Source organism: Erithacus rubecula, assembly GCF_903797595.1.
Source record: "Erithacus rubecula genome assembly, chromosome: 17".
Classification (NCBI taxonomy): domain Eukaryota; kingdom Metazoa; phylum Chordata; class Aves; order Passeriformes; family Muscicapidae; genus Erithacus; species Erithacus rubecula.
Genome location: NC_136669.1, coordinates 13,673,977 through 13,700,286, shown reverse-complemented (window position 1 = coordinate 13,700,286; position 26,310 = coordinate 13,673,977). Strand labels below are relative to the sequence as shown.

The 26,310-nt window shown below is 53.8% G+C and overlaps 3 protein-coding genes across 4 annotated transcripts in view; 1 reads left to right on the top strand and 2 right to left on the bottom strand.

The window, feature by feature from the left end:
• The window catches only part of DNAAF8 (dynein axonemal assembly factor 8), an 88,136-nt gene extending 87,859 nt beyond the window's left edge, over positions 1–277 (bottom strand). Inside the window, exon 1 of the mRNA XM_079321021.1 lies at positions 184–277. The gene's annotated coding sequence lies outside the window, so the exon portion shown is untranslated. The remainder of the gene's footprint in view (positions 1–183) is intronic.
• Positions 278–4,561: 4,284 nt separating this feature from the next.
• ANKS3 (ankyrin repeat and sterile alpha motif domain containing 3) lies at positions 4,562–19,277 on the top strand. Its single transcript, XM_079321073.1, has 17 exons — positions 4,562–4,643; positions 4,733–4,905; positions 7,007–7,205; positions 7,401–7,522; positions 8,196–8,277; positions 8,958–9,093; positions 9,394–9,552; positions 10,533–10,658; positions 11,104–11,219; positions 11,518–11,670; positions 12,097–12,221; positions 13,185–13,326; positions 13,854–14,026; positions 15,060–15,160; positions 16,018–16,101; positions 16,515–16,610; positions 16,875–19,277. Exons 2-16 carry the CDS (start codon positions 4,736–4,738, stop codon positions 16,595–16,597), a joined length of 1,971 nt encoding a protein of 656 aa, XP_079177199.1. The 5' UTR covers positions 4,562–4,643; positions 4,733–4,735; the 3' UTR covers positions 16,598–16,610; positions 16,875–19,277.
• Positions 19,278–19,724: 447 nt separating this feature from the next.
• LOC306809504 (glucagon receptor-like) lies at positions 19,725–26,310 on the bottom strand (the record flags this gene model as incomplete). 2 transcript variants are annotated; one of them, XM_079321104.1, is made up of 15 exons in its annotated part: positions 26,274–26,310; positions 25,632–25,837; positions 24,869–24,992; positions 24,631–24,727; positions 24,261–24,368; positions 23,893–24,014; positions 23,691–23,797; positions 23,471–23,627; positions 22,520–22,679; positions 22,278–22,338; positions 21,972–22,041; positions 21,554–21,642; positions 21,286–21,424; positions 21,047–21,088; positions 19,725–20,938 (listed from the first exon to the last, which is right to left on the bottom strand). In XM_079321104.1, exons 3-15 carry the CDS (start codon positions 24,935–24,937, stop codon positions 20,867–20,869), a joined length of 1,293 nt encoding a protein of 430 aa, XP_079177230.1. In that variant the 5' UTR covers positions 24,938–24,992; positions 25,632–25,837; positions 26,274–26,310. The 2 variants fall into 2 exon arrangements, with proteins under 2 accessions (XP_079177230.1, XP_079177229.1); XM_079321103.1 differs by lacking the exons at positions 25,632–25,837; positions 26,274–26,310 and having other exon boundaries at positions 20,867–20,938; positions 21,286–21,642; positions 24,869–24,996.

The following is a 26,310-nucleotide window of genomic DNA, read 5'->3' as shown; positions in this document are numbered from 1 at the left end:
CTACCATTGGCCCGGCGCCGCGGGGGCTCTTGGGTGTTGTAGTTCGGTATCCGGGAGGGCGGAGTGTTCCCGGCATGCCTTGCGCGGGAGGGACTAGTTCCGGTGGCGGCGGCGGCGCTCGCTGGGGCGCAGGTGAGGGACGGGACTGGACTGGACTGGACTGGACTGGACTACACTACTCACCTCTGGGGCAGGCCCCGGGCACTCCCCGTCGGTGGGCCCGTGGCCGCAGCGGTTCGTACCCGCTCGCTGCAGTCCGCGTTGGCGGCAGGGCCGCGCGGGGATGGCGCCCCGGGGCCGTTCCGCTCTGAGGCGTTCGGTACCGGCCGCTGGCTCCGCCTCAGGTGCTGTGAGCGGAGCGTGCCCGGGCCGAGCCCCGCGGGTGCCGTGCCCCTGACATGAGAAATGTGCTCCCTGATGTGACTGCTCGAGTGTTTCTTACCTCGTTTTTCTTAGGTTGTTTGATGTGCTTTAACGTGCCTGAGAATGACAGGCTCGTGTAGAGTCAGCTTGAGTCCAAGCATTTAAAAGTGAAGAGCTTGGTGTATTTTTAACAGACATGGGTAGGATTGAACTCGAGTGTTGTGGGTCCAGGAATATTTTCTCTCGCCCACCTCAGGAACCTGCTGTGGTTCCTGCAGCTGTGATTTGTGCCAGCTGAGTCACTCAGTGGATGATACGCTTCAAAAATGAGATGTTCTGGTTCCTGTTGTTGTGGCTAAGCTGGCAAAAATTGACCCTAAAAAGAGGTGCTTAAGTAAAGGGGCTTTTTTTACTCCCTCCAATGAGTTGTTGCTGAATTTAATGGAAATAGAACTAAGGAGCAGAAGGGGAGCGTGTTCCTGCTGTGCCCTGGTGGCAGAGCATCATCTCAAGTCATGGGGGCACCCACCAAGGATCAGAAGGATCTAAAGCTGCTGAGAGTGTCCAAAGGAGGGGCATGGCCATGGGGAAGGGTCTGAGGAGCAGCTGAGGGCACTTGGATTGTTCAGCTGGAGAAGGAGACTGAGGGCAGAGCTCAGCAGGGGCTGCAGCTCCAATCTCTGCTCCCTGGGGCAGGGACAGGACCAGGAAGGGCAGGAGCTGTGCCAGGGGGGTTTAAATTTAATGAATTAAACTTAATAATAATAATAACAGCAGCCTCATGGGTGTCATGGCTTCACCCCAGCTGGTTACTAAAAAAAAAAAACAAACTACCAGGCTGCTGCATTTCATTTCTCCATCCCAGTGGGATGGGGAGGAGAATCAGAAAAGAAAGTAAAAAACCTCATGGCTTGAGGTAAGAATGATTTAATTATTGAAGCAAAGTAAAACATAATGATGATAATAATAATTATATGAGAAAATAAACCCAAAAGAAATTCAAAAGCAACATGGTTGCTCAGCACCTGCTGATTCCCATTTCATGTCCAGGCTATGATTGGCCCCTCCCAGCCAGTTCATATTCTGGGAGTGATGTTCTGAGGAATGGAATATCCCTCTGGCCAGTTTGGGTCAGCTCCCCCCGGCTTCTTGGGCACCTCCTTGCTAGCAGAGCATGGGAAACTTGTTTTAGGGTAAGCACTTCAGTGTGTTATCAGCATTCTTCTCATCCTGAATCCAAAACAGCCTGTGCCAGCTGCTGGGAGGACAAAGAACTCTATCCCAGCTGAAAGCAGGACAGCAGAGCTGAGGGAGGTCTGGACCAAATGTGAACTTGGTCACTCTGCCCCAAAGCAGGGGAACAGCCTGTGAATGTTCAGGAGGTTTTTGTCAAACTTAGTAACCCAATGTCCCTCAGTGCTCTCATGTTTGCTTTGCTTGTTGTGGGCTTTATCTAAAAGATTCCATGCTGTGACTTGAGCTTCTTTCTGTGGTGGCTCCCCCATCCCTGGAAATGTGCCAGGCCAGGTTGGATGGGGTATGGAGCAACCTGGGACAGTGGAAGGTGTCCTGCTCATGGCAGGGTGTGGGATGGGCTTTGAGGTCCCTTTAACCCAATCGTGATATTCTGTGATATGATGGATTGTCATTATTATCATCATTATTCTATGTATGATGGATGCTGGTGTCACATATCCTCTCCAGGCTCCTCCTCTTTGCACAAACAACCCCAGTTTTTTGTTTCATTCAGGTCTTTTCATTTCAGTCCTGAGAGCTCTGATCACTCTTGCTGTCCTGGAGATTGTGAGCAGCTGTCCTCAGGTGCTTGCAGAGCTGACAACCTGCTAAAGTGCAGTCTGAGGGGAAATCTCAGCTTAAAAAAAAATAAATAAATAAAAAATCAAGAAGCAAGTCTGTAGGCAGAGCACAGGGGAGGTGTAGGAGTGAGGCTGCATGTCCTGGCTGTTCTGTCCTGTCCTTATTGCCCTGCTGACTGTGGATCACCTCACCATTGCTGACTTGTACCTGAGAGTGGCTGATTCTGACAAAAACCAAACACCTGAGTGGTTTATAATTAATGTACCCAATTAATAAGGAGGGTAGAGAACAATGAGCTTTACCTCACCTAAATGTGCTTCTACAAACTGCCCTGGGTTTTACCCCCTTTCACTGCCCTTTGGCCTTCCTGGGGCAGCTCTAATGTGTTCTAGTGAGAAAATTTTCCCCTTATGATCCACTCAAATCCACTCAGCTCTCCTTGTGCTTTGGTTGTGAGGTGTTCAGGCCTTTCCCTTGTGCTCTGCATATTCTTGTCTGAAGCCTCTGGGTTGCCCAGGGCAGTACAAATTGCTGCTGTCAGGTACAGTAGGTGCCTTTACAGTATTTTTAAAGGGAATTAGTTTCTTACCAGCTGATGAAGTAGAATGGGTTGTGCTTTTTGTAGTCTTAGCAAGCTGAGGATGAAGGAGGGGAAGAAGAGGAAGGTGGGAGAGAAAGAATCCAAGTGGGGTGTGAAGAGGTAGGAATTAAAGCTGTTCTCTTATAAGAAAAGGGGCTGGTGCTTGCAAGGCAAAGACTCCCAGTTGCTCAGAAAATAAGAGTGTGGTCTTGAAATGTTACAGCTGAGGGAATCTGAGGAGCAACTGCTGCTGAAAAGCCTGTTCCTGCTCTTTTATTCCTTACCAGTGCCACATTTGGCATTTGCCTGACCCCAGAATGAATCAAAGGAATTAAACTGGCAAGAAGTTCCAGAAAGAAGAAAGATTTGATGTTGGCTTATCTTGTGTAGGCAAAGCCCAGGAGTGCTGTGTGGTGGGCAGTGAGACTGAACAGAGGGGAAAGCAATTCCCATGGGATTGTCTGAACAAACTGCCCAGAGAGACTGTGGATCTCCTTCCCTGGAGATGTTCAAAGCCCACCTGGACACAGCCCTATGTCATGTACTCAGAGGACCCTGCTTGAGCAGGGAGGTTGGGTGAGGTGACACCCAGTGGTCCCTTCCAACCCAAACCACTCTGGGATTCTGTGCTGGGGCCTGGATTCTGTGTCCTGGAGCTGCAGCTGTGCTGAGCAGCTCTTCATGGAGTGCCAGACAAGAACACTCTCTTGTGAGGGATTCAAATGATTAATCTGAAATTGTTCCCTAAGGCTGGGGCTGGGATAAACCTTTCAGGCAGTCCTGGAACTGGAGGAGCTGTGTAATTAAATTGTGTCTGCAGGAGGGGGGTGTGCTTGGATAATGAATGAGAAGATGTGCTGTTGCTCCCAGTGTTTCAGCATTTTCCAGGGTTCACTGAGGTGGGGCTGGGCTGCCTCTGCAGGGCTGAAACAATGAATGGTAGAAACAATCTTCTTAAACCTGATGGCAGGGGAGGGTGCACTGTTCAGGTGACAGAGTGTTTCTGGGAGCAGTGGGCAGTTGTCACTATTAGTGCAAAACAGATGGACAAGACCAGGAATGTCTTGACACATGAATTCTTAATTCTCTCCCTGCATTATAAAACATGCAGAGCAAGAATTGCATCCTTTTGTATAACACTAAGCCTACCTTCAGCTCTTAAATAGATATTTAGTCTTGTCTTGCTGAGGTTATTCAGAACTGCCTTAGGCTTGTTGTGAGGTGACACTTCTAGTGCTCCAGGCACTAACTTTGTCAGGTTACCTTTTAAAATGAGCAAAGCAGCTGAGAGTTGTTAAAAGGTTATTTATTGCAGAAGCACATCGCTCTCAAAAGGCACAGCCACAGACATTAAAGTCTATGCTAGGTTTTAGTTTAGTCTCAAGTAGAAGCAGAAGCTGAGGTCCCAGTAGGGCAGCTCCTATCTTTTTTTCAGGTGGCAGAAAGCAATGGCAGAAAAGCAGGAAAAGCACTAACTCTTTCTAATACTAACTTTTATATGGGATCTTCTTAACAAGCTAAGACACAAGCTCAGATCACTACTTTTTATTCTATAAGAATTTTAATTTTTTAGCACGCTAGGTTACATATAGACTATGCATAAGACTTATTTTCTAAGTCTGAAAAATGTCAGCAATATCTGAAAAATGTGAGCAGTATTTTTACTATAGATCTATTATGTCTAAGTACTGCCTGCTTGGATTGGGCAGGGAGAAAATAAAACCACTGCTTCTGCAATGTTAAAATGAGATTTTAAAGATGCGGGATTTAACATTATTGCCTTTTATTTTTCCAGTGTATTGGAATTGCAGCAAGAGAAACCTTCCAGCAAAATCTTCTCAGTGAGTTCTTGCTCCGGGCTGAGGAGTCAGTCGAGGCTGAGGTAAGGATTTGAAAGCCCTGCCATGGGAGCTGGAGCGGAGTGGAAAGCAGGGGCGAGCAGCTGAGCGCTGTGCTGTGTTTGCTCCTCAGGGCATGTCGGAGCTGAGCGATGAGGCCAGCGAGTCGGAGCTGCTGAGCCGCAGCCTGTCCATGTGGCACGGCGAGGGGCCCGTGCCCTGCCGCCAGGAGCTGGACGTGCCCCTGGACCTGCACACCGCCTCCTCCGTGGGCCACTACCAGGTGGTGCAGGAGTGCATCCAGCGGTGAGAGGGGCTGGGGCACAGCTGGGGGCAGATGTTAGTGTGGGAGCACATAATCAATCACAGCATGATTGTATGCAGGTGTCCTGGTTTGAGGGACAGGTGTCTGCCAATGACAAGCAGAAGCTTCTCTTTGAAATGGAGAATGTAAACCCCCTCCCTCCAAATTATTATAATTTTGAAATTAAGGGGCTCTCAGGCAAAAATATGGGAATTAGGAATAACAGTTCTTTACTAGGAAAATTAAAATAGAAATACAGTATTACAAAGAACAATCCCAACCCTGACAGAGTCAGAATACAGCCTGACACCCCATCAGTCAGTCAGGGTGTTGGCATCAGTCCCATTCAATGGTGACTGCATCCTCCTGCAGTGGCAGATGTGGTTCAGCTGGACCATTGCTCATGTAGAAGGTGCAGTTTTCCTCTGGAGGTCCAGGGATGACATGGGAATTTCTGGTTTTCCTCTGGAATCCAGTGGAAAGAAAGTAACTTGCTGTCCAAAATCTCAGTTTTTATCTGGGTAGGAAAGGCTTGGCTCCTCCCCTGGCTGGAGCATCTCCCAGTGGGATGATGTAATTTTATCAGTCATGCAGTGGGATTTATTGGCCCATTAACAGATGATATCTTCCTGAAGGGAGGATGGGCTGTGGAAAAGATAAAGAGGATTGCCTTACCCTGTCCCAAAGATGCCCATTAGCAGATGGCATGTGCCACTGAGATAAGGGTCACTGCCACACCGGTTTAACAGATGGGGATAAAATACACATTTCTGGCCACATCAATCCAAGACAGCAGGTGCTTTTATTGAAGAGCTCTGAGCATCAGGGGTACAAACCCAAATCTGACATGGATTCAAGATGGACGTGTTTTTATACCCTTTTCATTACATAACTATATATTAATTATTAAACCCATGTTGTTCTATTGTATACATTAATCTTATCTAACCATGTATTCTTGTAATTTTCATCAAGACCTCCCAAACATCCTTTCTCATGATTCTTGTTATGATTAAACAATAATTCTATTCAATTACCAAACAATCATTATATTTAACAATCATATTATTTATGATATGATGATTATGCAGGTGCAGGCAAAGTTCAACATTTGTTCCCAGGACCTAGCTGCCTTTCCCAGGCCTACCAGACCCAACCTTTCTTTCCACCCCCTGAATCTATTGTATACAATTCCCATGTTTTAGAAACAATTTAACCCTATGCTATCACAGATGTGCCTGTCACCACTGCCACACTGCTCAGGACAACAGGAACACATCACCAGGACTCCCAAAGGGTTCTTGGTGCAAAGTTCCCAGGGGTAAATCTGCTGATAAAAATTACCTCACTAGTGTTTTAGTGGGAGTGTGTCTCCATCATGTAATAGCTAATTAGTGGTATGTTTTAGTTTTTTTGGCTTTTATTTAGAGTTAGGGTTAAAAAATACACAAAGGAAGTGGAATTTCTTGTGTTTGGGTTTGGTTGTTTGTTAAATTTTATTGAAAAGTACAGAGTGTTTAGTAGTACTTGCTAGAAGCAAGGAAAAATGGAGGAGGATTTAGCTGTTACAAGGTGTTTTAAAGTTAAACAAGTCAATAGAGAATTAACACTTAGTTATTTTTTAACTTAATAATTAAATTTTTATGACTTCTAGTGTGACATTAACTGTTTAACTAGAAACTATTACTTGAAATTTGTGAAGAAGAAGGAAGATGAATACTGAAAGAGACACTACCCAAAATCTTCACACACACTTCTATTTCACTACACACCCATGATTTTAACTTCATCACTCAAATTTGGAAGCCTTCTCTGGGGTCTCAGAGGTTCTCCAGGGGGTCAGTGCCAGGAAGCACAGAAAGCTCTAAAACCCCAAATTTCTGGGATCCAACACCCCCATGGCAGGGGAGTGGAATGAGGTGCCCTTTAAGGTCCCTTCTACCCCAAACCATTCTGTGATTCTGGGGGAGGTTGTGCTGGAGCTGGTAGAAATTCCCATGCAGGCTTCAGTGCAAGATGCTAACAAGAGTCTGTGGAAGCCAGCTGTGGTGCACAGCTGCAGCACAGGAGTTCATGTGATTTCTTCTTCCCTCTGTCCCTTAGTGGAGACCTGGATTTGAACCAGAGGAACTGTGGGGGCTGGACCCCACTCATGTACGCGTCCTACATCGGCCACGACAACATCGTGCACCTGCTGCTGGAAGCAGGGGTGAACGTGAACATCCCCACCCCAGAAGGCCAGACTCCCCTCATGCTGGCCTCCAGCTGTGGCAATGAGAGTGTTGCTTACTTCCTTCTGCAGGTGTGTATCCCATAAAAAACAGAGAAAGCCACAGCTCAGGGTGGGACTGTCCATGAGCTGCCACATTGTGTTCTGTTGTGAGTTCTGCTTCGTGCTGGGATTTCTTTTAAACTCCTGGTGTCCCAGCAGAAAGGGGCAGTGGCTGAAAGCCTGAGCAGAGCAGATGCAGTAAGGAATATTGTGGTTCTCTTGCAGCAAGGGGCAGAGCTGGAGATGAAGGACATTCATGGCTGGACTGCCCTGTTCCACTGCACCAGTGCTGGGCACCAGCAGATGGTCAAGTTCCTGCTGGAGAATGGGGCAAATGCCAACTGCAAGTAAGGAGGGATCTGTCATTTCACTATCATTTCATTGTCATTTGTCATTCAGTATAAAGCAACAGGTGGCAGAGGAGCACACTCCAACAGACACCTGCCTTTGTCTTCCCTCAGTACCTTAGGATGTGTGCACAGCTAATACAGGGACAGGTGACCTGCAGACTGAATTGAAGTCTGTCCATGCTGTCACTGTTTATTAAACTAAGATCAAGGGAAATTAGATTTACTGCTTGTTTAATTATCAGCTAAACACTGACACCTTCTGAACTCAAATGCACTTCATAAGTCTTTCTATTGATTATTTTATATACTCAGAGTTTAGATTGGTTTTTGAAGTGTGCCCTGCATTCCAATGCCATGCCCTGGGGGCCACCACACATTTATGTTCATGGAATTGCCTGAAGGCAGCAAGAGTTTCTCATTTTATTAGCTCCTGCAAAACTGATTTGGGCTCTTAAAGGCAGATCTGCAGCTGGAAGGAGTAATTTGTTGCTGTGCAGCCAGTTTAGGAGCACTGAATCTCTACAGGCAGCTCTACAACAGAACAGCCAGTCCATCATAGAGTCTGTGATCAGCAAAGGTTGAGGGGTGGAAATGCTCTGTTAGGGAATGGCAGAACTGCAGCACAGTTCAGCTGTGGTTATAGCAGTCCATGTGTGTGTTTTCTCCCCAGGGAGCCAGTGTATGGATACACACCTCTGATGGAAGCAGCTGCTTCTGGCCATGAGATAATTGTTCAATACCTTCTTAATCATGTAAGTGTCCCGGCAGTTCTCTCTGGAGTTGAAAGTCTCTGGTTCCAGCCCTCACAGGAACTACCACAAATTTGACACCATGCTTTTTTTGACAGTGTTATGTTTGCTCCTTGGTGACAGTCACCTCTGAAGTCCCAGACTTTTGGGACTGCTTTCAAAGTATCTGCTTTCTGCAGGTTAATACCATGATTTTACACTGGCTTTGCAGGAATAGGAGTGAGATCTGACTGTCCAGATTTTACTGAATAATGACCAAATTAGAAAACAACTGAAGCTATTATTTTTTCTGTTGTGTTTACAGGCTTGCATGCTCAGGCTAGTGGGCATTTGTATCCAAAAGCTCATGAGCATGCAGGGCTCTTACACAGTTTGATTTTAGTCTCATTTGACTGGTCCAGCTTACTGCCAGAAGGAGGCAGCAGTACAAAACACTTCAGATCAAACAAACCAGTTCAGTGGCAATGCCCTGAAGAGAGCCCTGGGCTATTTGGCATTCAGGAATTGGAGAGGTTGGAGAGAACTAGAAAGTCACTCAGGGTATTAGTGCAGCTTGAATTGTCGGTCAAAGGTGAGCCTGTATTGCTGATGGTGGAGCTAAGACAATATTGGGGATTTTTTTAATACACATACATATTTTTTACACTCTGCCATGTGCACTTAAACAGGTATTTTTTCTACAGGGAGTGAAGGCAGATGTCAGGGATAACACTGGAGCCACAGCACGGACCCTGGCCATGAAGTATGGGCACACCAAGATTGTGGGGCTGATAGACTTGCATGCAGCCCCAGTGCCCAAGGTCTTCTGCAGAGGTCCAGGTAACAGATCTTAGACCTGTTCATTTTAAGTTGGAACCTGAAGAGAGGTGTTTGAAAGTATGTTATACTGTGTAGACGGGGTAGTGCTACCTGGTCTATCCTGGAAATTCCAGCATTTCTGAGGATGGAAGAGGCATGAACCCAACAACTCTTGTCTCCTGGCCCCTTTCTGACCTAGGTTAGCTTTCACTCTCACTCTTCAACATTTCCCTTTTTCTTTCCACTGCATTTATAGAACAGTAGCAAATAAAGCAGGCAAATTATTTCCTATGCTGCTAACAAGCTGTGTTTGAACTACAGGCAACTATGAGGAGCTGAGTTCTTCAGATGAATCCTGTTCTGCTCCCCAGAGACAGAGACCTGCTCGTAGGACCAAGGGTCCCAGCATCCATGAGGGGCCCCAGGCCTTGGCCAAGATCACAGCAGTTGGGATTGGGGGAAGGAAGCAGTCTGGCTATGGTGAGGAGAGTTGGGAGCCTGAGGGACAGTCCCGTGAGACCCCCAAATACACTGCAGCTGTTCCTGCTATCCATTTTTAATTTGTTTGGGATTTGTGTGTGGTTTGTACAGAACAAAGATAGCTTTGTATGAAGGTGTTCACTATCCAGTGTCTGGGTTAGAAGGAAAACACCCTGAACTCTTTTGTCAAGGTTGGATATTGATGAGTGGGATACTTTTCTGCTCTCACCTCAATTACTCTTCCCTTGATTCTTGAGAACAGTTCAGTTTTCCTTTTTTTGAGGCAGGCTCAAAAGTTTGAGAGCCCTTCTGAAGCTGATGACAGAGAGGTGCTTGCAGTGACCAAGAAATCATTGATCATGAGAGTGAACTTGTGAGTTTTGCCTTCCCTGATGCTTGAAATGCTTCTAAAAATGAAATTGCAAAACCTTTGCAATAGACAAGAGAAAGATGATCCAGTTCATCCTGGATGCAGTGCTAGGAGGTTTTACTGTCTGTCATAAGTATTTCTCAGGCTGGTTGCCTGGAATAATCAAGGTTATGGATTTGAAAGCATGTTCAAAGCTCAGTTCATTCTTTCAAACACAATCTGTGGTATCCCCCAGGCTGTATTGGAATGATGCTGTCAGCTTCTTAAATGCCAGAGGGATGCTCCTGGTGTTTTGGCACAGCTGAGGGTTGGTTCTGCAGGGTGTGCTGGAAGATGCTGTTTAAGGTACATCTCTGCTGTGAGGTGTTTTCTCTGGCTTTCTTTCAATGTAAGCATGTAAATGAAGTGCATGTGCTGTGTGATCATGTGAGGGAGTTGCAGGAACTTGCATTTCTCAGGTGCTCTCTGTGCTTTTTACAATGGAACTTGTCATTTATGAGCACAGCCTCTCATTTTGGTTATTTCAGATCCAGAAGTGGTTACATTTTCTGCAGGAACCTCCCTGATTAACCTGCATCCTAATCTCTGTTCTCCCTCATGTTGCACACAGAGCAGGTGCCCCCTCAGGGCTATGTCACCTTCAGGAATGATGGCAGCTGTGAGTCAGGTGTCATCAGGAACAGGGATGTCACCTCCCCAATCAATGAGCTGGACGTGGAGAGCAGCAGCAGCAGGGGTAAGTCACTGTCTCAGAACTGGACCAGCTTGCACTGCACACCTGGGGTGACTCCAGGCCTTGGCTTCCTTTCCCACTAAGATGCTGAGATTGGAATGTCTCTCCTGAGGGAAGGCTGGGATGGTTTAGCTACAGAACATAAAGCTCAGTGTGGTAATTTCATTAATTTGTACAAATAATCTGAAGGAGGATGAGAAGAAGACAGGGCATAGCTGTTTCCAGAAGTGTTTCTGGTGGCAAACAGACTTGGAGAGAGAGAGAGATGAGTGCTGGGGATCAGATGTGAAATCTCTGCCTTGGGATCATTTTGTATCCTGAGTGCTGCACCTGAAGTCTTGCCCTGGATCTCTCCTTTACACCCCCAGAAGGTTTTGGTGGTAATTGTGTAACAAAACCAGAATGTAATGAAGTTGTGCTTCAACATTTTTTTCCTGTTCCTTTCCAGAGGATAGTGCTTTGTCCAGCAACGGCTTGGGAACCATCAGGAGCAGCAGCAGCAGCAGTGAATGCCTAGTTAGGATCCCAGGAGTCAGCAGTGAAGGTTCCTTGGAAAGCAATGAGGTGGATTTTCCTTTCTCTGCCTTCAGCTTGGGCAGTGCTTTCACCCTTGGGTGACTCTACTCTTATGGGAGCCCTGTAGGACCTGGCTCGGTGAGGGAACACTGTTCCAGGGATGGGAAAACCAAGGAAGGGGGCGAGGTTGGAGGTTACTCACAGCTTATGTGGGTCAGGGCAGCTCTGGGACTGCAGTGCAAAAGGGCCTTTAGGTCTTGGAGAGTCTGCACTTGTTAGCCCCCCTGATCCTGACATCTCTGCACAATCATCCTTTCCATTCTGTGGGTGTTTTATCCTTTTCCAGGACTCTGACCACGCCAACAGCCCCCCGAGTCGGAAACAAGCCAAGAGCTTTAAGGGCAAGAGCCGCTACAGCAACAGTGACAGCCACTGCCTGGGGAAGGCTGGGGGCTGCAGCCAGCACCTTCCTGAGCCCCCAGCCTACACAGGGCCCCAGGTAACCACAGACCTGTCCTGCAGGCTCTGTCACTGTACCAGGCATGGGAGGCTTTTCCAAGGCCACCAAACACCTTGGATTCCAAACCTCTGCCCAAACTTAAACGCTTGTGAAATGACAATTTCTTGTAGAGGAGCTGATTGCTGAGATGCTCCTGTTGCTTGAGGGGTGTTCTAGACCCTTCAGGCCTGTGGGTGGGCTGGGGTAGCTGGTTCTGTGTCATTCTGCTCTGCACTTGTTAGAAGAGGCCATGGCTGCAGCAGAGCCAGTCCTAGCGTGTGACTGTGGAGAAGGGCGGGGAACCACGGGAAGCTGTGATTGCTGCTGGAACCCAGAAAGGTTTTACAGCAGCACCAGAAAGCAGATAGTCATGATTAGGAGGAATGGTGATGCTTTTGTTGTGAGTTTGTTTTGTTGGGGCTGCAGGATCTGGCAACATTCCTCGAGGAGATTGGGTGCCTGAAGTACCTGCAGGTGTTTGAGGAGCAAGACGTGGACCTCCGGATTTTCCTGACCCTCACAGAGAGTGACCTGAAGGAAATCGGCATCACGTGAGTGTCAGTCCTGTCCTTCCCAGCTTTCCCCTACAAACCAGGGCCAGCCTGGCCAGGAAGGCTTGGCTGGGGAGTGTTGCTCTCCTCTGGCTGCCTCCAACACAGCTTGACTGTCCTGGTTTGAAGGACAGGTGTCTGCCAATAAAGGCAGAAGCTTCTCTTTGAAATGGAGAATGTAAACCCCCTCCCTCCAAATTATTATAATTTTGAAATTAAGGGGCTCTCAGGCAAAAATATGGGAATTAGGAATAACAGTTCTTTACTAGGAAAATTAAAATAGAAATACAGTATTACAAAGAACAATCCCAACCCTGACAGAGTCAGAATACAGCCTGACACCCTATCAGTCAGTCAGGGTGTTGGCAGCAGTCCCATTCAATGGTGAGTACAGTCTTCCTCCAGTGGCAGATGTGGTTCAGCTGGACCATTGCTCCTGTAGAAGGTGCAGTTTTCCTCTGAAGGTCCAGGGATAATGTGGAAAGGTCCAGTTTTCCTCTGGAATCCAGTGGAAAGATGATATCTTGCTGTCCAAAATCTCAGTTTTTATCTGGGTAGGAAAGGCTTGGCTCCTTCCCTGGCTGGAGCATCTCCCAGTGGGATGATGTAATTTTATCAGTCATGCACTGGGACTGAATGGCCAATTAACAGATTCCTGAAGGGAGGATGGGTTGTGGAAAAGACAAAGATGATTGTCCCAGCTGGTTTAAAGATGCCCATTATCAGATGGTGTGTGCCAGGAGATAAGGAATCACTGCCACACCTGGTTTAACAGATGGTGACAGAATACACATTGCTGGCCACATCAACCCAAGACATTGACATCCCCACATCCTCAGCTGTAACATCTCCTGCTTCTGGAGCTGCCTTGGGGAGACCAGGCCCTGCAGAGGTGCTCATGGCAGGCTGTTGTGCTCAGGGACAGGGGGTGCAGGGCGTGACCCCTGTTGGTTGTACCCCCAGGCTGTTTGGCCCCAAGAGGAAGATGACGTCGGCCATTGCGCGCTGGCACAGCAGCGCCCGCCCGCCCAGCGATGCGCTGGAGCTGGCCTACGCCGACCGGCTGGAGGCAGAGATGCAGGAGCTGGCCATCCAGCTGCACAAGGTGAGGCTGCTGGCAGCCCCTCAGGGCCCTGCACCCTGCAGCAAGTGATCACTGCTGTGGTTTTGTTGTGCTTCTGATTTTCCTTCACCTCCAGCCACGACCTGTAGTGTCAAGTACACCACAAGTACAGCTTGCCCATTCCTCATCCTTTGTGCTCCTTTGTGTCAGCTTCCCATCCAGCTGAAACCTATAAGAGCCAGGGGCAGGAAGTAAATCCCTCCTCTTTCCCTTTCCTCCTCTTTTCCTTTTTCCATTTTTATGAAATTGTGCAGCCATCAGTGAACAGACTTGTGTTGGGAAATTTGGACTCAGGATTGACATTGTGAACAGAGAGGGGGAATTGTAACTCTGGAGCTGGGCTCAGTGTGGAGAGAGCCTGTACTCAGTGTCTGAGATTCATCCAGCTTCCTTTCCCTCTGCAAAGGAACATTCTGGCTGCTTAAGGCATTGAAATAGCAGGGACTCGAGAGCAGCAGGTGTGAGATGTTCAGTGCTCCCAGGCTGATCCCCAGTGTGCTCTGCTGCAGAGGTGTGAAGAGGTGCAGGTGATGAAGGGCCAGGTGTGCCAGGAGCAGAAGCTGCGAGCAGTGGCTGAGAGCTGTTTGATGGAGAGGGATGAGACCTGGAATGCCATCCAGTGCCAGCTTGGAGAGGCTCAGGCCATCACCAAAGATGCTGGAGTCCTGCTGGATCAGATCATGTAAGTCATTCCCACTGAGACTGCTGGGGAATGGGATCTGGGGTCATATTGGCAGCCTTACAGGTGATGCTCAGGGTGAGGCAGGAGAGCTCATGTGGCACCTGAACACATTTGGATCTGCCACAGCCACAGGAGCACATGTGAAGCTTGGGTCAGATGCATGAGCTGAAGTGGCTTTTTTGGGGGTGCTGGGTGCTCCTCTTTCAACCAGAAGCAGCCAAAAGACTGAGGCTGTGCTTACCCAGTGCTCTGGATAAAACTTGGTGATCAGGTGAATCCAAAATGAAGTTTTTAACCCATACCCTATCAGAGGATGTCTTGTAACTCACAAGTGAAGAACTTTCCTTGTGACAGCTGGCAGAATAATCTGTATAACCTCCTGACACTCCTTTACTGCATTTGTGGTGCTTTTCTCTGTGCCCCAGTCAGACTCCTGTCATGGGCATTGTTCTGCCCAGTGATACAACAGGGACATCCTTGAAAGTGGCCTCAATCCTGCTGCTTGTGGATCCTAGCCCAAGGGAGTGGGGTCTGCTTGCTGCCAAGCCATGGTGAGCTGAAGGCAGATCCAGAAGCTCAGCAGAGCCATGTTCCCAGTGCAAGGGGCAGAGCCTGGCTTTTCCCCTTACCTGAGGAGCTGGGACTGCTGCAGAAGAGCCCTGCCATGCTCTGAACATACCCTGCTTGAATTGGTGGGATGGTGATGACAGCCTGAGATCCTGGCTGTCCTGAGGTCGTTTCCTTAGAGGAAATGTTAGAAACTTTTGATTTGGTGTGATTCTCACACAGACCAGGCACAGCCACTGGCTTGGGCTTCCTGCTGCTCACCCCAGCCCCTCCTTGTCTTGTCCCCCCACAACTCCTCTGTGCTGGGGCAGAGCTGAGCAGTGGCTGGGGCTGAGGCACCGCTTCCTCTTCCCTGCCAGCAGCAAGGAGCAGCTTTAGCCCAGGCCCTTGAGGCACTGCCCCAGGCAGGTTCTGCAGGCTGGGGCAGTTGCAGAGCCCTCCCAGCCTGTCCCTGGTTGCTTTGCAGGAGCTGCCAGGCTGAGCTCTCGTCCCGGCTGGTCGCGGAGCGCGCGGGCGAGGTGGCGCCGGGCGGCACCGGGGAGAGCCGGCGGCCCGGGGAGCGCCCAGGTGAGAGCAGCCCCAGTGCTGGGGCAGAGAGCACCAGGAGAGCCCTGCAAACCCCCTGCTTGTCTTTCCTGGCTTTCCTCGGGAATGGAGGAGCAGCCAAACTCTTAGACAGAGTTTAATTCTCGCTCGGGAGGAACGTTTAAAGTTCGCAGAGCGTTTGGAGTGGAACTTGCAGTTTCTCAGCGAGTTTTGGGGTCTGGCAGGTGTTTGTTGCTAAAAATGCCAAGCTGTAGCACAGGCCCCAGTGACAGCCCTGCTTCAGGGACCTGCACCTTGGGTTTGTTACCACCCTGTGTGCTGGAACAGGGTCTGAATAGATGTGGTTGGTTCCCTGACCCAGCAGCTGCTTGTCCCTAGGAGTTGCTAAATGATCCCTGGAAGTGCTCAAGGCCAGGCTGAAGGGAAGTTGGAGCAATCTGGTCTAATGAAAGGTGCCCCTATCCAAGGCAGGGGGTGGAATGGGATGGGGTTTAAGGTCCCTTGCAACCCAAACCATTCCATGATTCTGAAATTCTCTGATATTGCTGCCTGTGACATGTTCCTAGTGACCTGTTCTTTGCTGCCTGTCTTAGAAGTGAGACAAGCAGAGATCCTGTTGATTTCTGTCCAAGACACTTAATCCCTTTGAGATTCTCTTAATAAAGAGCCCATCCAGTCTAAAAACATAAAATTCCAAAGTGGTAGCATTGCCAGAAAACTCCTCAGTTTGGCACATGCAGCCCCAGCTCTCTTCCCCTGTGATTCAGAGTCTCTAACTGGAATCCCTTTGGCTGGAGATGCTTCCCAGCAACACCAGCCCCTTGTGTGCTCTGTCCCAGAGAGCTGCAGATGGATTAACTGTGTCCCTGTCCTTGCAGTGCTGGAAGGGTGGCCACCTTCCCTGAAGTCCCTGAGCTTGCCTGAGCTGTCAGCTGTGCTGGAGGAGTGTGTGGGAGAGATGGGTAAGGTGGGAAGGACTGTGGGGGGACTGTTGTGCTGGGGGAGGCGTGGCTGGGAAGGGTTTGATGGTTTGCAGTGGTTCTTGGGAGACACCCCACAGTCCCTGCTGGTTCAGGGAAGTCTCCAGTCTCTGGAGTTGGTGCTGTTGGGCTCTGCATCATCCCCTGGTGACAGGTCCAGGCTGAGAGGTGGGGGTGGGGGGTGGTCCCTGCATCTCCTGCTCAGTGCTGAGAGCTGCTGGGGAAGTAGTTCCCTAATCCTGTGTCCTGTTCTCCTGGTGACAGGAAACTGCCCCAGCAACTTGCAGAGAGTAGAGACACCCCTGTTTTCAGAGCAGGAAGGCAGCACAGCAGTGGCTGAGTGCAGCTTCCTGGCCCCTTCCTAATGCTGCTTTGTCCCTTTGGTTTGTCCTCAGGAAAAGCTCTGCAGACTGTGACTCAAAATCTCCAAAGGCTCCAAGCCCTGGGGCAGAGCGGGCAGAGCTGGCCAAAGCCATAACCAAGCCAGGAGGGTGAGTGGGAACAGCTGCCCTGCCCAGTGGCACTGAGGGGACACAGTGCCCCCCTGCCAGTGCCAGGCTGTGGCACTGAGGGGACACCATCCCTCCCTGCCAATGCTCAGAGCTCACTCAGAGCCCACACACCAGGCCTGGGCTCTGACTCATCCTTTGTTCCCTCTGGTTGGCTGTCCCTTTGTCCCCCCAGAGGGTGGACCCTTAGTCCCCCGTCCCTTTGTCCCCCAGAGGGTGACTGTCCCCTGTTTGCTGTGGCTGCAGGATTTTGACGTCGGGTGATGTTCCACCCGGAAGCTGAGTGTGCCTGGGACAGGGAGCACAGGGCCGTGCCGAGGCCACCACAGCTGGCAGGACATGGAGGAGGCTGTGGCCACCAGAGAGCACAGCTGGGACAGCAGAGGACAACAACCAGGCCTGACTCGAGGCCCTCAGGATCTTTGGTTGAAAGGTTTCGATTTGGAGGAGAAGCTCCAAGCCTGGAAGCTTGATCTGCCTTAAGTTTCCTGCAGCCTTTGTTGTTCAGGTCTGGGTGGTGGCAGAAGGGTGGCAGTTGTACACAACAATCAATTCATTATTATTTTCTGCATCCCAAGCTCCCCAGGGCCTCTGAAATGTGTCCCTGGCTCTTCCTGTGCCATGGGGATTGGCCCAGAGAATGGATCTGAGGCCATAACAAAGGCAGTTTGTAATGGTGGGGTGAAGGGAGTGGAGTTTGTGATGTTTGGCTCTTTGAGCTGCAGTGGAGCTCAAAGTGCAGCCCTGTTCCTAGTAGGAATGTCTTCTCTACTGCCACCCCAAATCTGGGCTTCAAAGCCTGTTCCTCCAGTCAGCCCACCCTGGTTCACTTTAGGTTCTTGCTGTCCTTAGGGGCTGGGTGTGATCATGTTGGTGTTTAGGAATGGCATTCACTCAAACACTCCCAACTCACCCATTCCCCCCTCCTCCCCTCCCCTGGGATGGGATGGAGAGAACTGGAGGCACAGAAGATGAAGAGCACAGGTAGAAATAAAAGCATTTCACTGAAAACAGCAATGAGATGAAGAACAGAAACAGCAACAACAGAAATAGCAAGTGTAAGGACAGGTCCTCGTCCTGCAAAAATGAATCCTGTCCTGGCCAGAAGCAGGAAATCACCATTACTCCATCCCCAGAAGTTGGCTGTGTGGTCAGTGCTTTATGGCATTGGTCTGGTTTTCCAGGGCAATGTACAGTGCATCTACAGCAGTGCAGATGTTCCCCTGGAAGGACAGGAGAGGGAAGAGCTGGGACGTTGAGCTTCCCCTGCCTCTGGCAAGCAGGGGAACCCAGGGCAGCAGAGCAGGGACAGCCCAGAGGGAGCTCTGTGGTGCCAGGCTTGGCTCCTGAGCACTGCCTGCCTTTGGTGTGCAGGCTTTGTGGTGGGAAATACTTTAGTGGGAAGTAGTTGTGCCAGGGTGTTCCTGGGTGGGCAGTGCCAAGGACAAGCAGTGCAGGGAGAGGCTGCCCTGTCCCTGGGAGTGAGTGAGGAGTTTGGTGACAGGGACTGTGGTGTAAAGTGGTTTCCAGTGTTCCCATTTATTCCTAAGCCCTGTAAGGGGGAAATAATCAATAATCAAAATCTGAAATTTGTGATGGCCTTGATGAATCAGGACCAGTCCCCTTGGGAAGAGGATGGAACTGTGTGTTCCTCCTGGTGTTTGGACCTTGGGCACAGATCCCAAATATAAAAACTCATCCAGCTCCATCTTTTCAGCTGATCACCCCTTCTGATGAGCTGCCTGAGTCCCTTTAGGCAGGGGTGACAAGTGGTGTCTGCTTCCTGGGGCCAGCCCCTGTCCCAAACCAGGCAGGTATGGCTCTCAGCTGTGACCCCACGTGCCTGGCAGTGTCCCCCTCTGGGTGCTGCCTCCTGCCCAGCACAAGGCACTGTTTGTTTTTCCATCTTGAGCAAATGCCATGGAGCACCTGGGCACCCAGTGCCAGCTGCAGGAGCTTCACCCTGAAGAGTCTGGATGAGGTGGAGGGAGTTCTCCTCATGCAGCACCCCTGGAATCCCCTCAGAGGGCAGAGGCTGTGCTGGGAAGAGTGGTCAGGGCTTTGTCCCCCATTCCCTGTCACTGCAGGAGTGGGGGAGTGCCAGGGTCTCTCCTGAGCCTTGGTGGTGCTCCTGGCTGCAGTAGCACAGGCTCGTTAGTGCTGTTTCCCTTGAACTTAAGGCAAAGTCCCCCAAAAAATGCAGAGGGAAAGGGCCTGGGGGTGCCTGGAGAGCCAAGGAAGGGGGGACTGTGCAGAACAGTGGCTGGAAAGTGACTGTAGGGATTTGGGGCTGGCTTTGCTAAGTCTGAGACTGGAATAAAGGGGGCTTGGGGGATTAACATGTCTATCCAACAGATTAGAATGTCTGGGAAAAGGGAGAGTTAGCAGTGTGTGTGTAAAGGAAAAAGGCCCCAAACAGCTGCTGCAGGAGCCCAGGTGTAAAGGCTTCAAGGGTAAGAGAGCACACAAGGGGCAGCAGGGAGGGGATCTACAGCAGAATATCCCTGAGGAGGCAAGGCCTGAACTGCAGGATGTGAACCAGCATTCCTGTGCAGGCACTGGGACTCTGGTGCTACCCTAGGGTGAGCTGTCTGAGGAAATACAGCATTTGCTGACTTGGATAAATGAATAAAAGCTGAGATGCCTGTGTGTGCTGTGGGTTTCTCTGGAGGGAGCTGGGGCATCCTGGATAAGGTCCCTGATTTACTGCAGGACAATCAGGAATGCACACAAGGAGCTGGCAGGCTCAGGGGACTGGGGCTGCCTCATTGGGGCAAGGGATGAAGGGACAGGACACAGTGAATGGCTTCCACTGCCAGAGGGCAGGGATGGATGGGATATTGGGCAGGAATTGTTCCCTGGGAGGGTGGGCAGGCCCTGGCACAGGGTGCCCAGAGCAGCTGTGGCTGCCCCTGGATCCCTGGCAGTGCCCAAGGCCAGGCTGGATGGGGCTGGAGCAACCTGGGACAGTGGGAGGTGTCCCTGCCCCTGGGCTGGGCTTTAAGGTTCTTTCCCCCCCCAGTCCATTCTGAGTCAGCTGTCTGTGTTCACCAGCTGTTTCCCTCCCCTGGAGCAGACAGAAGCAGCAGGCTCTGCTTGCTGAAAAATAAATATTTATTTACATCTGAAAAGAGAGTTAATGTGTAAAATGGTCTCGTGGGGTTTCCATTGATCCAGGACTGTTCCTGTGTGACTCCAGCCTGGTGCAGCCTCTGCTTTGTGTGCTGGAGGCAACTTCTCCCTGGGGCAGTGGGAGAGGCTCCCCCAGCCCTTCAGGGAAGGGGCAGCACCTGGAGAAACTCCTGTGTCCCTGGGCAGGCACCTCCTGCAGCATCCCAGCTGCTCCCTCTGGCCTGGAGGGGACTTTTGTGCATGGTAAAGGAAGGAATGTGATGGGGATGAGCTCTGGAACTGTCTGTGAGTGAGGGGCTGGGGGTGTCTCCAGCTGCTCTGGGCTCCTCCAGGACAGGACAGGAGCAGCTCTGCTCAAACCACACCACCTCAGCTGCTTCCCTTGCACCTGGGCTTCCTGGGGTGCACAGGCTGCTTGGCCAGGCTGGGATGGTGCTTTGGCACCCCACTGGAAAGCAAACTCCCAGGATTTTAGCCTTTGGCCAGCACAATGGTTCCTGAGCTCCTGCCAGCCCTGCAAATCCATCTTTCCCTCCACAAAGCAGGAGCAGACTGGGCTGGATGCTGAACTGGGATGGGGGAGGTTGGGCTCTGCTCTCAAATCCTTCACTCCCAAGCGGTTTTTGGGGCTCCACCCTTGTCTCTGCCCGTGGTGAGGGGGCACCAGGAGGGTTGTGCGGTGAGGAGGGGATGGGTGCTGCTGTCCAGGCTGGCTGTGGGTGTGTGGGGCTGTCAGTGCTGCTGAGATGGGCCTGGGCCAGGACTGGGGGCACAGGGAGGCCCTGGCTGTGGTGTGGCCCAGGGTGCAGGGTTGGGCAGCAGCTCCCATTGCCATGCTGAGGGTCAGGCTCCCCCAGGGGTGTCCTGGGCGAGGCTGCCAGGCTCTGCTGTGCTCAGGCAGTGGGAGGAAGCAGCAGGTGCTGCCACACAGCCCTGCTGAGGGGACAGCCATGCCTGGCAGGAGCCAGGGGTGCCACCTCCCTCTTGGGTGACAGCAGGGATGTCCCTTCAGCAGCTGCAGTGTCCCAGCCTGGCCATCCCGGGTGGGCACTGCCAGCACAGCTTCCTGCAGCCTCCTGCCCTCCAGCCAGGACCTGGTCACCCCCTCACTGGGCACAGCAGAGCACAGGGTGGTCGAGCTTCCAGAGCTGCCACTTCTTCTTCATCTCGGACTTGACCTGCCGTGGAGGGGAGGGAGCAGGGGCTCGTCCCGGCTGTGCCTCCCTGCAGGCACGGGGAGGGCTGGCAGCCGGCAGGAGGTGCCATGGCAGGGACAGGGACGTTACCTCCTTGTTGGCAAAGCAGTACAGCACAGCCACCAGGAAGCCCTGCAGGGACAGCCAGGAGTGAGCCCCCCGCGCTGTCCCTGTTCTGGGGCGGGGATGGGCTTAGGCTCCCCCCGGGCCATTCCTGGGTGCGGGGCGGGGTCCCCTGGCAGCACCGCGCCCTCAGGGCACAGCGTGGCACAGATGTGCCCCGGTCCTGCTCCGTGTGTGCCCAGAGGGCTCGTTCCGCCGGCACTCACCTGGAAGGAGTTGAGGAAGAGGGTGAAGAACACCTTGACGTAGCGCAGGATGCCCGTGGTCTGCTCGTCGGTGGCGAAGATGAAAACGACCTCGTGGATGCCGAAGAGGGGGATGAGGGTCAGGGTGGCTTTGGCCAGCCTGGGGCACAGCAAGGGGACAGTGAACGCCCAGGGAATCGCAGGGCGGGCGTTGCAGGATGTGCAAGGCGGGGGAGAGGCGTGGGGAGGGGCAGGGATCCCGGACTGTGCCGCCCCTCTCCCGGCCCACCTCAGCTTGTAGTCGGCGTAGCCCTTCTGGTTGGCGCGGAGCTTGGCCAGGATCACCTTAAGGATCCGCATGAAGATGAGCAGGTTGATCTGGGAGGAGGACAGGCAGGAGCACACAGAGCCCAGCCCTGGCTGTGACACCCAGCAGGAGATGGCACCCCCTGTGCTGCCCTTCCTCCCCTCCTGCCATCCCAAAATCCGGGCTAGGAAACAGAGGGCAACCCCAGCCCCTTTCCTTCATCAACTCCCAGAACCAGCAAATGCTGAACTCTCTGTGCATTTGGCTGCTCCTTGCAGGCCAAACTCTCCCTCCTGGCCTCTGCTGGAAGCTTCCCTGGGGATCCCAGCCCTGCCCAGGGCCAGGAGCCAGGGGCTGAGCTGCTGCTATCCAGAGTCCCGGGGCTGGCAGCTGTTCCTACCAGGGAGGCGAGCAGGATGGGGATGCGGATGATCCACCAGTAAGCCATGTTCTCATTGAGAGCCCAGCACCTGCCAGGGAGGCACCGAGAGCAGCACCATCACCCTGAGCTGGGGCACCATGGTCCAAGAACTTTCCAGCCCCAGCCAGGTGGCTCAGGAGCCCTCAGCAGCCTCCCAGCATCCCAGTAGGAGCCCACTCCATCCATCCATCCATCCATCCATCCATCCATCCATCCATCCATCCATCCATCCATCCATCCATCCATCCATCCATCCATCCATCCCTCTCTCCATTCTCCACTCACTCTGCATTCTCCTTCAGGTACTTGGCAGCCATCCAGGGCACCACGAACACCACGGGGGTCCCTGCAAGTCACACAGCAAACCCTGTAAAACCAAGCACCCTCCTGAGCTGAGAAACCACCCCACAATGAGGGGGGGACACCCGGGGTGGCAGAGCCCCCACCCTGCACCCTCCTGGGATGGTTGGGGTGTCCCCCACACCAGCACTGTCCCCATCCCCACCACATGCCAGGGTGGCTCCTACCCCAGCCCAGGTAGAGGTAGAGCCTGTAGTAGTTCTTCTCAGAGAACACGGCCCCGATGAGCAGCTTGTAGAGGTAGACAGCTTCCACCAGAAACCAGTAGTGGTTGGCCAGGATGCAGTACTGCATCAGCACCTGTGCTGCACGGCACCCCAGCGCTGCCTGCCAGGGGAGAGCCACCGTGGGGCACCCACAGCTCCCCACAGCCACCAGGCACCCCAGGAGCTCATCCCTGCTGCACAGGCACCCCCAGACCCCCATCAGGGGCATGGGTGGCACCAAGGGCTCATCCCTCAAGTGCCAAACAGGCCCAGAGCTCACCCAGCAGGTGCACAGAGTTCACCCACTGGGGCATGGGCACCACAGGGCTGTGGATAATACAACTGTCCCTGAGAAGGGCCCCTGGGATCTCATACCCTGAGACAATGAAACTTCCCATGAGAAATGTTCCCCCCCTCCCCCCCCCGCCACTGAAACCCCTGTTATCATTTAGGATTTCTATTGGTCTTTACTAGATGATTGGTCTTTTCTCACCTAGAATCTTAAAGTAATTGGACAGTTTTCAACTTATAATTTTACTGGTTAGAATCCTAATCCCCCCCAAACCTATAAAAACCCCTATGCTATGTACTGGATTTTGCTGGTAGAACCCTTTGAAGAAATAAAGCTGCCTTCAGAACCTCTACAGTGACTCCCAGGATCTCATTCCTGGCTAGCAGAGAAGCTGAATTCACCTCGGGGGCTCCTGGAGCTGTCTGAGCCCCATAGCAGCCTGAAGCTAGAACCATCCTGGCCCTGTACAGGCACCCCAAGACCTCACCCATCAGGTGCATGGGCAACACAGGCACCCCAAAACTCACCCAGCGGGTCTCTGGGGCTGCATGGGCACCGACCCCCCTCGCCCTGCCCTCCCTGGACGAGGGTCCCCAGGCTGCCCCCAGCCCAGCGCTTGCCTCGTGGCTCAGCAGAGCCTCCCAGTCAGCCACCTGCAGCAGCTCCACGCCCCAGCGCCGCTCCAGCAGCGCGTCCTTCACCATCACCGAGGTGGCCCGCAGCCCGAAGGAGGCGAACAGGTTGGCGTGGATGTAATTCCTGGTGCAGCGCAGGTTCCTGCAGGAGCCGGGGTCAGGCGGGGCGCCGCCGGCAGGGAGCGGGGAGGGGTTTGTGTCCTACCTGCAGACGGTGAGGACGAGCAGGGCGGAGATGAGGGTGAGCAGTGACAGCGAGTAGCCCACGGTGTAGAGCACCTTGAAGCTCACCATGAGGCGGCGGGCGCCTTCCTGCAGGGGACACAGCGCCAGGGAGCCCGGCTGGGTGCGTGCCCAGCCCCGGCCAGGCTGCCCCGGCCACCCCCGGGTCCCAGCCAGGCTCCCACCTCCTCAGCAGTGACCTCCAGCTCATCCTCGCACTGCGAGTAGTCCCTCCAGGGCTGGCTGCCGTTCACTGTCACCCACTGGCCGTCGGCGCCACACCTGCGGCTCACCAGCCCGTGTTTCACTGCGGACATGAAGCACCGGCACTGTCCCCCAGGCTCCCCAAGCCCCTCTCCCGGGATGATGGATCTGACCCCGCTCAGTGCCTGTTCCAGGGCAGGGCACGAGCTGGCTTTCCCCTTACCCCAGCTCCACTCTTGGATCCCTCTGCCCCTGTCAGACGAAGGGAGGGGAACCCTGAGAGCCTCTCCACCCCCAGAACGGCTCAGCCCTGGCTTCCAGCTCCAGGATGGCAGGAGGGCATCCTCACCTTTCTCAAACCAGGGCAGGTAGAAGGGGCAGGAGACGTTGACGGCAGTGCCGGGGCTCCCGTCGGGCCAGCAGGCGTACATGTCAAAGGTCCTGTTACAGAAGAGCCCTGCCAGGGGCAGGGACAGGGAAAGTCGATGGTCAGGTGCTATCCCTGCACCTCTGAAGGGGCTGATGCCACCTGAAATGGGCCCAGGTGCCCCACACCAGCCTCAGCCCGCCAGGACATCCCAGCCCTGGGTGTCCCATCAGAGATGTGGAGATTCTTCTCAGTCCCTGGGCTCCGGTGATGACCAGAGCAGAGGACGCTGGAGGAGGGACAAACCCCAGCCCTGGCTCTGTGTGCCCCCGAGCCGGGCACGGCCGGCTACCTGCGGGGTAGGGCTCGCTAGCCATCCTCCTCAGGCACTCGTCACGGTACCGCAGCCACTCCTCGAAGGTCTTCTCCAGCACCTTGGCCTCGCCGTGCTGCAAGCCCAGAGCCGGGTCAGAGCCCCCAGCGCCCCGAGTGCCCCATGAGCTGCTGCCACGCCGAGCTGGGCAGGAGCCGCTCGCAGGGGCAGAGCCGGGCGGTGCCAGCCCCGCTGCCCCGGCCAGCCCGGCCCTCACCGGCACGGAGGAGAAGAGGCACATCCAGGCGAGTGGGACAAGGCTCCGCAGGGATCCAGATCCAAGCATGTTCCCCGCGCTGCTCCCAGCCTGAGCAGGGCTCCCAGTGCCGGGCACCCCGATCCTGCTGAGAGTGAAGGAACGGGCACGGCTCGGCTCTGCCAGCCGCCCACACCCGGTGCAGACACAGATGTGCTTCCCAAGCCAGCAGAGGAGATCCTGGGCGCGTCCTGGGCTGCCACAGCCCCGGGTCAGTTCGCTGAAGGAGCCCAAACCTCGGGGAGCAGCCAGGGTGTAAATGGCTCACACGGCTGTTGAGCCTGGCCAGCTCCAGCCGCCGCTGCCGCCCCGAGGGGAGCGAACACATCGCGACAGCCAACGGGACAGCCCAGTGCCACCGCTGCCACCCAGCAGGTGACTGGCACCCCTGGGTGACCCGGGGAGGGGCTGCAGGGACAGGAGGCGGCGAGACCTCCATGGGGTCCCCTGAGCCCCCAGCCCGGCTGGGACCCCCACCCAGCTGCTCTGCCCCGATCCTGCGGCACAGACCCCTCCCAGCGCAGCGGGGCTCGGGGGAGGAGCAGCCCAGTGCCCCCGGGGCTCCCCGCTCCTCCCGGGCTCCCCATCGCTCCGGGCGGGACGACCCCAGCCCGGCCCCCCCCCTCCCCAGCACGGAGCTCCCGGTTTGTCCCCACCAGGGTCCCCACGGCCCCTTGGGGGCCCCCAGCCGGTGCTTGCGGGGGTCCCGGGGCTCCGCGCTTACCCGGCTCCGCGGGAGCGGCAATCCCGGTGTCCGGCGTTACCGGTATTGGCGGTGCAGCTCGGCAGTGCCGGCGGTTCTGGCAGCCCCGCTGTTCCCGCTGTTCCCGGTGTTCCCGCTGTTCCCGGTGTTCCCGGTGTCACGGGCAGCCCCGGCTCCGCGAGGTGAACGCGGCGGTGACCGAGCGGCGTCTGCGGCGGAGCCGCCTCCTGCCAGAGCCGTGCCCCGACGGGAGGAGGTTTTTGGGGGGGCTTAGGGGGGAGTTCGGGGGTGGCACCGCCTCCCGGGGCTCCGGACGCCCGGTGAGACTCGGGGGGTCCCGGCGCCGCTGCCCCCGCGCCCGCGGAGCTGCAACACCGACCTGCGGAGCCCCCGGGAATCCACAGGGATGGGGGTCCGGGTGCAGCCCTGCCGGGGGTCCTGATTGAGTCACTCGGGGATGGGGGTCCAGGTGCAGGTCCAGCCCCTTCGGGAGTCCCCGGTGGAATGACACAGGGACAGGGATGAGGTCCAGCCCCAGCTGCATCCCACGCGGACAGTGATGGGGGTCCAGCCCCCAAACTGTGGATCAAGGATCCAGAGCCCTTCAGTGTCCCCCAGAGCCCCTGTCCCTCCCATCACACAGCCCCAGGGAAAGTCCCTCACCTGCCAGGCTCGGTGTCCCTCTGGCTGTCCCCTGGGC

What these genes read in the sequence shown, in the direction of transcription:
- ANKS3 (XM_079321073.1), top strand. Translation starts at nt 4,736, where the DNA reads ATGTCGGAGCTGAGCGATGAGGCCAGCGAGTCGGAGCTGCTGAGCCGC. An exon ending in GGAGAGCAGCAGCAGCAGGG is followed by an intron (nt 10,659 to 11,103) that starts GTAAGTCACTGT and finishes GTTCCTTTCCAG; the next exon opens with AGGATAGTGCTTTGTCCAGC. An exon ending in CAGCCTACACAGGGCCCCAG is followed by an intron (nt 11,671 to 12,096) that starts GTAACCACAGAC and finishes TTGGGGCTGCAG; the next exon opens with GATCTGGCAACATTCCTCGA.